Source organism: Pongo abelii, chromosome 19 (assembly GCF_028885655.2).
Source record: "Pongo abelii isolate AG06213 chromosome 19, NHGRI_mPonAbe1-v2.0_pri, whole genome shotgun sequence".
Classification (NCBI taxonomy): Eukaryota; Metazoa; Chordata; class Mammalia; order Primates; family Hominidae; genus Pongo; species Pongo abelii.
In genome coordinates this window covers 20,098,277-20,111,051 of record NC_072004.2, presented here as the reverse complement: position 1 = coordinate 20,111,051, position 12,775 = coordinate 20,098,277, and the positions used below count along the sequence as shown (strand labels likewise).

At 58.6% G+C, this 12,775-nt stretch overlaps 1 protein-coding gene across 1 annotated transcript; it reads left to right on the top strand.

The window, feature by feature from the left end:
* Nucleotides 1-1,092: 1,092 nt before the first annotated feature.
* On the top strand, nt 1,093-12,775 carry TBC1D28 (TBC1 domain family member 28). The gene is given in 15 exon segments (XM_054535524.2): nt 1,093-2,504; nt 3,261-3,439; nt 3,534-3,624; nt 3,903-3,978; nt 4,159-6,070; nt 6,545-6,625; nt 6,825-6,932; nt 7,268-7,355; nt 7,358-7,373; nt 8,615-8,663; nt 9,854-9,974; nt 10,675-10,769; nt 11,147-11,212; nt 11,690-11,789; nt 12,450-12,775. Coding segments are annotated over 11 exon segments (873 nt in total). The 5' UTR covers nt 1,093-2,504; nt 3,261-3,439; nt 3,534-3,624; nt 3,903-3,978; nt 4,159-5,980; the 3' UTR covers nt 12,509-12,775.

Below are 12,775 nucleotides of genomic sequence, written 5' to 3'. Positions count from 1 at the left end.
ATCCCTGTGTCCTGGAGTGGGGGTCTTGACCCGAGAAGACCCCCAGGGGATGGCTTGTAGGTGCTGATGCAAGAAGGGGAGGGTCTGTGGACTGAGGGGGGTCATTGGCAGGAAACACTGAGCACCGTGGCTCAGGGTTCTGCTCAGTAGGGGCCTGGTCAGTGGGAATCTGGTCAGTGAAGGCCTGGTCAGTAGGAGCCTGGTCAGTGGGGGTCTGGCTAGCAGAGTCCTGGCCAGGTGGCCACTGGGTGACCTCAGGCACGGTTTGTCATTGGAGCCTCCTTGCTGCCATCTGTAGTGGGAATGAGTCATGGCACTCTGGAGGACTAATGGGAGGAGGAGGTGAGCAGGTGTGTGAAATCCAGCCCTGCCGCACAGACCTAGCACTTTACAGCCTAGCTGAGACCCCTGCTAGGGAGGGGACCTGCCCTTTGCCCTTTGCCCCCAACCCTCAACCCTCTGCCCCCCATCCCCCATCTGCAATGCCAGGACTGCCCTGGATGGGGAGGTGTGAGGTTAGGGAGCACCCATGGATGCTCCAATGATGGCCATGGGTCCCGAGGGGGAGACAGTGACAACAGTGAGCCAGTGTCCTGGGTGCACATGTGAGTAGGGCAGTCAGGCCCAGCCAGAGCAGTGACACACGTATGTACACATGTTCACCCACATACACGTGGATGCTCATATGCACAAACACTGCACACACGCACGTTGACACTTCAGAGAGTGGATGTTGCTGACTCTGGGCCCTGCTGACCCAGGCAGAGGCCCATTGTGATGGGTGTCATGACCCCACAGTGTCACTGGTGCTGAGCAGTCGCCCACCTGCCCGCCTGCCCTTTCTATGTCTAGAGCTCTTGGAGACAAGACATAGAGGTGTCTGGTTCTGAGAAGAGGAAGTTTGCTAAGTGAGAGACACAGCTGACTCAGCCACCTCAGTTGAGTGTGACCTCTTTGTTCCCTCCCTGCTGACCTGGGGACAGTCACTACCTGGTGGGCAGTGCTGGGGCCTCTGGGCAGGTGCCAAGGAGGGTCATCCCTGAGCACTCACCGGGTGCCTGTTCTGCACTGACCTGGTGGACTCTGTGGGGTGGGTGCTGTCCCCGAATGCACGCATTCCACAGGTGAGATGTCTAGGGTCAGAGAGGCGGTGACTGGCCAAGGGACCCAGACGTGACCCTGGGTTGTGCTCTCAGCCCTGCCCTGTGTAAGCCCTGACTTCTGTGGCCTCCCTGCCCTGGATTCCAAATCTGCCCGGAGTTTTCCGGCCCCAGATGGTGCAGAGTCTGGCCCTGGAAGAGCTGCTGGGATGGAACTCCTATGGGTGGGGTGGAGGGAGGTGGTGCTCGGTCCAAGTCTGTACCTTAAGCTGGGTCCCCGCAGGAGGAGGTCTCACCAACTCAGACTTCACGTGCAGACACTGATGGTCTCCGTGGGACCCACTGGCCACATGGGGTCCCTTGTCTGGGAGTAGGGAGCCCTCTGCCTGTGGGCAGTTGTGGTAGGGGACCTTGAACACTGCTGCTCTGGGGCCTGGGCAGTGGGGACCTGGGCAGTGGGGACCTGGGCAGGAAGGCCTGGTCACTGGGGGACTGGTCAGCAAGGACATGGTCAGTGGGGAATTGGTCATCAGGGGCCTGGTCAGCAGAGGTTTGGCCACTGGGGCTTAGTCAGTGAAAACCTGCTCAGTGGGGACATGGTCAGTTGGAGCCTGGTCATCAGGGGCCTGATCAGCGAGGACCTAGTCAGAAGGCCTGGTCACTGGGAAAACGGTCAGTGAAAGCCTGGCCAGCAGGGGTCTGGTTAGTGGGGGCCTGGCCAGATGGTTGCTAGGTGACCTCAGGCACGGGGTTTGTCCTTAAAGCCTTGCCTCCATCCGTAGCAGAAATGAGTCATGGCACCCCAGAAGGCTACTGGGAGGAGGAGGTGAGAAAGTGTGTAGAATCCGACCCTGCCACTCGCACCTAGCATTTTACAGTCTAGCTGAGTTCCCCCTAATGAGGGGCCCTGCCCTGTGCCCTCTACCCCCTAACCCCCATCTGCATCTTCAGGACTGCCCCAGGTGGGTAAGTCTGAGGTTGGTGAGGACCCATGGATGCTCTGATGTTGGCCACAGGCCTCAAGGGAAGATGACACTGATGAGGACTTGATGAGTACTTGGGTTCACACGTAAGTGGGACAGCCGGCCCTGCCCAGAGAAGCTACTTGTGCACACACATGTTCACCCACATAAACGTGCATACTCACCTGCACAAACACATTTTGACACCTTGGGGACTGGAGGACACTGACTCTGGGCCCTCTTGACCTGGGAAATGGGTCCATTGTGATGGGTGGCATGACCCCACAATGTCACTGGTGCTGAGTGACCGCCCACCCGCCCACCCGCCCACCCACCCACCTCTGTGTTGTGCAGCACTTGGACACAAGACACACACAGGTGTCTGGTTCTGTGCATAAATGACTTTTCTAAGTGAGAGGCACAGCAGCCTCAGCAGACTCAGGTGAGTGACCTCTGGGCAGATGCCGAAGAGGGTCATCCCTGAGCACTCACTGGTTGCATGTTCTGCACTGACTGGGTGGGCCATCCTCTCCTTTGTCCTCACAGTGACTCTGTGGGGGTGGGTGCTGTCCCCAAATGTACCCATTCCACAGGTGAGATGTGTAGATTCAGAGAGGCAGTGACTGGCCCAGAGACCCAGATGTGACCTGGGCCATGCTCTCAGCCCTAACCTTTGCCATGCTGGACTTGAGCTCTGACCTCTGTGGCCTCCCTACTTAAGATTCCAAACCTTCCTGGAGTTCTGGACTTCAGGGAGGCAGGGTCTGGTGCTGGAAGAGCCAATGGGACAGAGCCCCTGTGGGTGGGGTGGAGGGTGAGATTCTTGGTCCAAGTCTGTGCCCTAAGCTGGGTCCCCACAGGAGGAGGTCTCACCAACTCAGACTTCAGGTGCGGTCACTGATGGTTGCTGTGGGACCCACTGGACACACGGGGTCCTTCATCTAGGAGTGGGGTGGGGAGCCCTCTGCCCTTGGGCAGTTGTGGAAATTGGAGGAGCCCTGGAGGGCTGCCTGGAGGGTGACGATCATCCTTCCTGGTCAAAGGGGCTTGGGGACTGGAACCCTCTCACAGCATCCTATTCTCTCTGTCTGATCCTCTAGAGGCCTTACCCTCTCTTTGCCCCGAGTATTCCTGGGGGGACAGTCTCCCCGGGCGTTCTCTAGGACTAAGGCCCCAGAGTTCTCTTGTTCTTTCTTAGTGACCCAGGAAAACAAAGCCCCCTCCTGTATTGACAGCTGGGAATTGTGGTGTCCGCCATCCTTGACCTGAGACGGGGTCTCCACAAGCACAGAGGCTGCTCTGGAGTCAATAGATCATCTTTTCCCCAAACCAAACTGCTTGGCTGGCTTTGTTCCTGAAGCAGCTTCACTGGCCAGAGTGAGTGAGAATTGGGGTACAATGGAGCAGTCACCAGATGTCTTGCTTCCTACAGAAAACTGAGTATCTTCCTGGTATCTGAACAATCCTATAGAGACGTCCAGTCCCTGACCCCACCTGCCTCCAGGTGTCCATAACAGCCCATCATCTTCAGCAAGTGGACACCGTTTGTCCTGCAGGGGCAGGTGTGTGTCCGCCTTGAGGTGTTCAGGGACAATGGGCCTCTCTGTCCAGGTCCCCGTGTGCTCAAGTCCTCAGGAAGGAGCCCACCACTGGTTGGAGGCAAGGACTCCAGAGATCCAGCCAGGGGTGGGGCCACTGAGTCTGGCCCCTTGTCATCTGGGAGGGGTAGTGGAATGGGGCTCACCAGACTGGAGTGTGTCTGGGAGTGCAGTGGTTGTGGTTCGGCTGTTCTCTGGAGCTCTCGGGTGCAGCAGAGCCTTTGGATGACCTTGTCTTGCAGGGTGAAGATGGATCAGGACCCAGATACCCTGCCTGCCCAGGGGCAAGGCAACATCATCATTACTAAGTATGAGCAGGTACAGGTTGGGCTGCTCCCTCGAGGGAGGCAGGGCCTCGCCTCTCCCGCTGCGCCCTGGTCAGAGGGTCCTGGGCTCTGTAAGATCACAGGGTGCGGAGGGGCTGCCAACATCCCTGGGGACCCCACACCTCTCACACTGCACCCCCTACCCCCTATCCTGGCCTTCTCTGAGTTTCAGGGACACCAAGCTGGGGCAGCAGTGGACATCAGGCATGAACAGGTTGACATCGAGAAATACACCAATCACCTCGGGATTGTGCAATGAGTCCTCTGTCCCCCTGACCCCAGCCACCAATCTCACCTCAGGGATGGGTTTTGTTTCTAGAAAGGCCTCTCTGAAGCAGGACATGTCTCCCTGTTGGGGGCCAACCTCCTCTCCAGGGTCAGAACTCCTCCCAGGCTGTCCTGCAGGTGCAGCCTGTGGTCAGGGTTAGGGCACAGCCTCATGACACATTTAGGGAGCTTGGGAGAGTGGGTAGGGACAGAGAGGGGACTAGGACAGGCCCTTGGGCTCTCAGGACTGTGGTCTCCAAGTAAGCAGGAGAGAAGGGGGCAGCCTGAGGGTCTGGCCCTGTCCCCTTGGGGCCTGCCTTGGTGAGATCTGAGGGTTGTGGCCACAGGGCAAGGGTGCACCTGACCTGGCCTCTGGGCAGTTGTATAGCAGATCTCTGAGGGCTCAGGGGGCTCAGCCAAGAGGAAGGGGCATGGGGACAGTGAGGGCCTTGGCCCTGGCCCTGGTAGGTTGTGGAAGAAGAAGGGCAGGGCCCTGGTCTGTCTCCCTGAGGCCAGGGGGACAACAGAGCATGTAGCTGAAGGTCCCAGGAGTGGTGCAGGGAAGGGACTTGGGCCTGGTAAGGGGAGCCCAGCTTGGAGCTGGCCCCTTGGGACACACATGATGGAGAGAGGAAGGAGCCTGGGGGAGGAGGGCGGGGTGAGCCACTTCTGGGATGCACCTGAACCAAGCCAGCCCAGGGAGGAGTTGACAGCCTGAAGAGGACAACACACGGGGTGGGGCAAGGAACAATGGTTCACCTGGGACCCCTCAGTGGGGGGACTCGGTCAGTCCCCAAGGCTCTGCATGGCCCTCCAGAGACTCTGCCTCCCACTGGCTAAGTCAACACCTCACAGGGTGGATGCAGGGGCAGAGTCGGGGCAGGCAGGACAGTAGGGGGAGGACAGCCAGGCATCCCATGTCCTGGTTTTTGCAGTGGCTGGGAGGAGGCTGAGGGCTGAAGGCCAATGACTCTGAGAGCCAGCTGAGGCTGGAGGCAGGGTGGTGGGGCCAGCCTCACTGCCTGCAGGGCCTTTGGTCACCCTTGTTGTCCTGGATGTCTCCGCAGCAGTGCTGGGCAGCCCAGTGAGATAGTGACCAAGGCATGGGTGTGGATGGATCTGGGAGGTCTCACTCAGAGGTTCAGATAGGACAAGGGTCACAGAAGGGCCAGGGTGGCTGGACAGAGGGTCACATCTCTGGGTTGGGCAGGATGGGGGAAGATAGGGAACAGGCAGGGTCAGCGGCCGGGATGCAGGGAGAGGCAGGTTCATGCTGGGAGGTCAGACCCTGCAAGGCCTATGGGGAGTGTCTGATGGGATGCGCTCCAGGTGCAACCTCAGGGCACTGGGCAGCACTCAGGCCAGGCTCCCTGGTCTCTGGTGGGTGATGTGATCACTCCTGAGGCACTGCTGTAAGTCAGGGCTTGGCCACCCACTCTGGGCGGCACCCATCCCGTCTCAGAACTGGACTTTCTCAGCATCCACAGAGGGTGTTGCCTCCGGCCCAGGAGGAGCAGCCCCATTGTGTAGTCTGAGGTGCCCCACAGGCCCCATGTGGCCCCCCGTCAGGCAAGCCTCGAGCTCCCTCTTCTCCAGGGTCCTGGTGCCTCACAGGTGTCAGCACCTCAGGGAGGCCCTTGCCTTGCTTCTCTGTGCCTTGTCCCGGGCTGAGACTTAGGGTGGATGGGTTAGGCTGGTCCTTCCCTGGGGCCCTCTCAGGAAGGGGGATGGCTCCTGGCCCAGGCAAGTCCTCAGCTCTGCCTGGGTTGGCTCTCAGTGAGACGGAACTGCCCCCCATCAGTGCCCTGGAGGTGGAGGTAAGAGCCTGTGCCTACTGCGTGGGAGGCCCCTCCAGGGACCGGGAATCAGGGGTGGTCGGTGAAGCAGAGGGGGTGGCCCGTGGGCCCGAGCGGTGGTGAGTTGGCCATGGCCGTCACTGGGAGGGGCGGCCTTTCCTGCTAGACTGTTCCCATGAGGGCTTGACCAAAACCCAAACCAAGAATTGCAGTTCCCACTCAGAATCCACTACCTGATTGCACCAAGTCCCCAGCTGAAGGCTGGGACCTGACCAAAACTCGGTGCGTCTGTGCCCTGAGGATGGTGTGTCCTGGCATCACCAGTCCAGACCACCAGCTCCAGTTCTTTCAGAGGGTCTCAGCATCCAGGGTCTGCCCTTTTCTTGCTCCTTCAGATTGGGTCCCTTCAGGGCCCCAAAGCCCAGGACCCAACATCCACGGGCCACTGTCAGAGGCCTGGCAGCTCTGCTAACTCCATTATGGCTCATTTGACAGCAAAGACATAAGGAAAGTAAACGTACCAACAAGTGGCTACAGATGCTTGCAGACTAGACAAAATATAAGAGCAGCAAGAAGGTAACATGGGGAGGGAGTGGCCCCTGTGACTGCTCTCTGCAGAGCCAGGAGACAGGTGCCCATGGCTGTGACCTGGCACTGTCTGCCTCTCAGTGGGTGGTGGCGCCCTGTCCTCACCATAGGACAGCAGGCCTGTTTGCCAGCTTTCCTCCTCAGGTGCCCCGTGTCCTGTCTCAGTGGAGTGTTCTTCTGCCTGTAGCTGTTTCAAAGAGTGTACAAAGGCATTCCCCTGGTGGCGCGGGGCCAGGCGTGGTCACTCCTGCTAGACATGGACAAAGTCAAGTCCCAGAACCCAGGGAAATATAAGGTAAGGCCCTCCCACACTCAGCCAGGGCAGGACAAACAAGCCAGCTAGTATCAGGAGCCCAGGACTCCAGCTGGAGGGAACGTTGAGCCCAGGTTGGGGGTGGAGGCTGTGGTCAAACACACATCCTGGGCACAGATGGTGACTCAGGCACCGCAGGTGCGCTGGGCTCTGCTGAACCTCCCTGGCTTCAGAAACAAGGCAAAAAGGAGCTTTCTGCAGAAGGAAACCTTCCTCCCTTCCTTCCAGAAGTGCTGACTGTGGGATGACTGCCGTTTGGGGCAAGGAGCCTTTTTTCTGTTCTGAGGCTGCTTCCTCCTCTTGGCCCTGCCCTACAGGTCATGAAGGAGAAGGGCAAGAGGTCCTCCAGGATCACCTACTGCATCCAGCTAGATGTCAGCCACACCCTGCTGAACCACGTGATGTTCAAAGATTCAGAGTCAAGTAAGGCCTATGGGGGCTGTAGGGGTCCCAGGGAAGATGGGAGCAATCCAGAGGAATGAGGGTGTCCCCAGGGCAGAGACCAGGGTCACCCAGGAAGGGTGACAGAGCCACCAAGGGCTCTCCTGGCCCAGGGAGCAGCCGGCACCATGAACTGTGCGCCTCCCCGGCTCTAAGCCATGGGCCAGGCTGGGACGTGTAGGGCCAGAACCCAGGTGACTCCCAAGGAGACAGAAGGCAGGAAAAAAAAATCATGCAGATAGTGAAAAGTGCTCTCCTAGGGACCCATGGGAAGGTGGCAGGATGGTGGGGCTCAGGAGCCTTCTCTGGTAACACTGACAGCCCAAAATACCAGGGAGGATGCGGGGCCCCGGAAACTGTCATCCATGGCTGGTGGGAATGCGACAAGGCACAGCCACTTTGTAAGTCAAATGGGCCGTGGCTCACAAAGCTCGGTGGCCTCATACCACACGTCCCCAAAGTGTCATAGATATTGACCACACTGATTAGAAAACTGACGTACAAGTAAAACCCGCATGCCACGTTCACTGTTTGGTTGATTGTCACTCACACCTGGAGGCTACCGAGATGATCTTCAACAGGGTTATTGGGGAGGAAGGGGGGCCCACTCTTCAGACAGAGACGACTCAGTGAGGAAAAGGAACGAACCCCCAATGCCCGCAGGAACATGGGTGGATCTTAGATGCGTATTGCTGAGGGAACAAAGCCAGACTCAACAGGCTACCACCGTGGGATTGCAATTCATCGGCCATTCTGGAAAAGGGCAAACCACAGAGACACAGAACAGTCAGGACGGCCAGGCACTGACGGAGCCAGGAGATGTTGGCTGCAAAGGGGACACACTGCGGACTTGGAGGATGAAGGAGCTTCTCTGGGAGGGGCTGCAGTGGTGGATGGGAAGCTCTGCACATTGGTTCAGAACTGTGGAACTGTATGTCCCAAAGACTGGACTTCTGTGTGTCCAAACTGAGAAAAAAGGGAAGAAGAAATCAACCAGAGTGAAAATGATCACTGATCCAAATGTACACTTGTGATATTTGCATTGCAAGGAATGTGGATTTTACTGAAAAAACACCTAAAAACTCAGGTGTCCTGAAGAGCTCACTGCTTATTTGGGGGATCATCTGAATCCAGAATTGTGTTTGTTGTCCAGGTCTGTAGACAAAATGAAACTGACAGCATCTGCACAAAACAAACAAAACCCTCTTTTCCCTCTTTTCTAGGCAGCAGGAATTATGTGACATCCTCATGACCTATTCTGCATATAACCCTGTGAGTATTCCCGGGCAGCGATATTCCTGGGCCATGTGCCCATATTCACAGGCATGGGTGTCTCTCGGGGGTGTTGGAACTTCTTGAAAATTCAGTGTTTGTGACCCACCAGGACGTAGTAGGCAGGACTCAAGCTCACTGCTGGCATGGACACCCAAACAAGGGGGCGGCTCAAGAGGTCAAACTGAGACAGAAAAGCGTTGAAGCCCAGACTCCTGGTGTCACCTAGACCCAAACACCACATCTCAGATGAAGAAATGACCTTCCCCTCCTGGTGTTGCCCCAAAGCCTAGGAGCTTGGCAGGGTCCCATGCAGGATGGTCCTCATAGGAGACAGGTTTGACAAGTTGCTGAGGTGCCTGATGGGCCAGGCTCTTGTCATGAAATGAGTTTGCATCCTGGGGGAGTCTCTTCTTCACTGGAAACTTGGCAGTGATCCAATTTCCCCTTTGCCCAAACCCCATAGGAGCATAGCAGATAGGGAGGGGGTCACCCAGGTGGCTGCTCCTGCTTGGCCCCCGCTTTTCAGACCATTCCAGGCGGGGAAAGCCAATGAGCTGACTGCATGAGCTGTCCACATGGAGGATCCAGCCACCCCCTGTGTCCAACAGGCAGCCCTTGGGCTGTTGCAGGACCCCTTGTGTGGTGGTCAGCGCCTGGCTGCCTGCCCTCGTAGCAGGTGCAGTTCACAGGCTGCCCAGGCTTCATGTCATTTTCTGAAACTGTTTCCTTCCCACCTTAAAAATGGAGCAAACAACCCCTCATGGGAACCAGTGTCCTCTACTCCTGTGCTTTCTGGGGCGTCTTGCCCAAGCTCCCTGGGAGCCTGACCCTCAGAACCCGGGTTTGCTGCAGGGCCCACACCCAGCACCAAGCCCAGGCCTGGCACAGTGGCCTCCTCAGCCTGGCCCAGGGGAGGGAGCATGAACAATCCCTGACTGTGCCCTTTCGGGCCATGTGAGCTTGGACACTCGCTGCAGGAGTCCCTCCATGCTCCTTGTCAACTGAGTTGTGCGTGACAGTCCTCATGCCCAGTGACGGGGGAGGAGTGCAGAGGCTGCATCTCAAATCCCCTGGGGCCTGAAGCAGGTGTCCCCAAGGACCTCTGCCATCTCTGGTGACATAAGTCCTCCCAGGTGGCCTCAGCCCTCCCAGGTGACATCCTTCCACGGTGACGCTGGCTCTTGCAGGAGGTGGGCTACCACAGGGACCTGAGCCGCGTCACCGCCATCCTCCTCCTGTATCTGCCAGAGGAAGATGCTTTCTGGCCGCTGACCCAGCTGCTGGCTGGTGAGAGGCACTCCCTGCAGGGTAGGTGGACAGCTGCCCCTGGGGCCTTACACAGCCATGCCAAGGGATGGCCACCCTGACCGGTGATCCCAACTTCCAGGCAAGGTGCCTTCCTTCTATCCCAGCTTGTTTGGAGGCTCTAGGATGTCCCTGCTGAGGGTCCCACAGCAGCCTGCATCTGGGCAGGGACCCCCTCACCTCAAGTCAGACGCCTTTCATCCCTAACATCAGAGGGCATGGATACTTCCCCCTGGCCGCCCTCTGTTGCCCAAAGCCAGCCCTGACTTTGTGCAGGTGCCACTCACCTCCCTGAGTGTCCTCCTGCTTCCCAGCTGGCTGTGCTCCCAGCCACCCTTCCTCCCTACAGATGGGCCAACAAAGCCTAGATGGCAGTGACTGCCCATCCCACGTCCCCCAGCCTGACCCCACATCTAAGAGACAGCCACATGGCCCCCAGCTCCCACCCTGTTCTCCCCACTGGCACCTGCCTCGTGGTGTCAAAGGCAGGCTGCCCTCCTGGCACCTGGACCCAGGATGCCCCTGGGCAGTGCCTCCAGTCAGGGCCCTCCTCCCCAGGGCTGAGGCTGCATGCTGGGGTCACCAGATGAGAGGGAAGGAGGTCTCGAGGTCCAGGGTTCCCCGCCCTGCCCAGCTCTTCCAGCTGATGCCTCCACATCTTGGGAGTGGGGTCTGATGGGGTGATGGGTCGGGGGTTTCTCAGTATTCTACAGTCCAAATACTGCCCGGCTCGAGAGGCTCCTATCACACCAGAAGCAGGTGTTGCACAAGTCCTTCCCGAAGATCATAAGACACCTGGTGAGTGGGTGACACCCTCACTCCTCTCCAGAGGCCCTGGGCCCCATAGGCCAGGGGGGCTCTAGTCCCTCATGGTGCTGGCAAGAGGCTGAGTCCCAGCCACGGCCTGACCTGGGATGGGGATTCCCCATGGGTTAGGTGTTGGGTTTCCTTTTCCTGCCCTGGCAGAGGCAGAGGTGCTGGGACCAGGGCTGAGCTGCAGCTGAGCAAGGCTAAAGGATATGTGTCCACTGGGGGTCCGTGCATGGGGCAGGTGTTGGAGCCCTGGCCACCGCCCTGGGTTCTGCTCCTTGAGGAAGGGTCTACAGAGGGGCCTGGAAGTGGGAAGTTTTCATGGCAGCCCAGGGGACCCTAAGCACCTCTGCTCCTCCCTTCAGGTCAAGGTAGCGCTGTGCATTGAGGGTTACATGCTGATGAGTCTCCTCCGGTGTTTCCTTGATGGGGTAAGGAGGCACAGGGAGACCCCAGCCCAGGGACCCTCCAGCCCCGCAGTGCCCAGCTCCCTCAGATCAGGGGTCCAGCTCCTCCAGGAGGATCTGGCTCACCCCCAGCCCACAGGAGGCACAGGCAGGTCCCTGCAGGGCTCACAAGCCAGGCTCTGCCCAAGAGGGGCATCCCACAGCAGAGGCCAGGGCTCAGGCCCAGCCTCGTGGGCAGACTGGGGCAAAGGACCCGACTTCAGAGGGCCCAGGGAAACCCAAAGTCCTCAGGAAGTCCCTCCTTCCAGAAGCCACAGCGCTGCTGAGATGAGCCCCCCATGAGGAGCTACAGGACCTTGTCTGACTCAGTCTTACGGGGGGTCTCATCCCATGGAGAGGGGTCCCCAGCACTCCAGGTGACTGAAACCCCAGTGGGCCCTGCTCAGGCCACTGGCCCCAGCTTGGAAAGGCCAAGTTCTCTCACACTTGCTGTCCCCACAGAAATCCTTTGGGCTCACCCTGCGTCTGTGGGATGTGCTCATCTTGGAGGGCGCGTGGGTACTGATGGCCACGGCGCATGCATCATTCAAAATACACAGGAGTAAGTCCCGTGTGCCCGAGGGTGCCTGGGGGAACACGTGGGACAGACCCTGGCTGGCCTGAGGGAAGTGTCCTTACACTGCCTGCTCCATCCGGTTAGGGGTGTCTGGCCTGGTGGGCTGGGCAAGGCATGATGACACTGAGTCCACCCCCCAACATGACCAGATGAAAGTCAGGAGTGGCCGGGCCCGGTGGCTCATGCCTGTAATCCCAGCACTTTGGGAGGCTGAGGCGGGTGAATTAAGAGGTCAGGAGATCCCGACCATCCTGGCTAACACGGTGAAACCCCATCTCTACTAAAAATACAAAAAATTAGCCAGACGTGGTGGCAGGCGCCTGTAGTCCCAGCTACTCGGGAGGCTGAGGCAGGAGAATTGCTTGAATCCGGGAGGCAGAGCTTGCAGTGAGCCGAGATCGTGCCACTGCACTCCAGCCTGGGTGACAGAGTAAGACTCTGTCTCAAAAAAAAAAAAAGTTAGGAGTGTGGTGAGCACTTCCCTGCCTGGCCTTCCCGAGCTGTGGCCTCCTGTTCACAGCTGGACCCCGGGGTGGCCTAAAAGGACCAGGCACCACCCAGTGGAAGGTGGGCCTGGTGGAAATAGGGTGCAGGCATGACCCCTCCCAGGGAACCCTCCTGGCCTGATGCCTGCCCTCTCCCTAGAGCACTTCATGAAGCTTTCCTGGAGCACCATCTGGGAGTTTCAGGAGTGGCTCTCTTAGAGCTGGGCCCCGGAGGACAACGCAGTCCTAAGGAACCTTCAAGCCTCTATGAAGGAACTCACAAGGAAACACTGGGACCTGCCACCCCTAGGTGGGCTCCAGCATCAAGTCCCCTCCTGAGTCACCCTCTGGGGCCGTCAATGGTGGGGAGTGCCCTGTCCCCACCAGTCCTCCTACCTGGCCTTCCTCCTGCACCTCTTCTTCCTCCTCTTCCTCCTCTACTCTAAGAAAGTCAAATGGGTCTGCCGCTCCTCAGGGCAGGCGCTG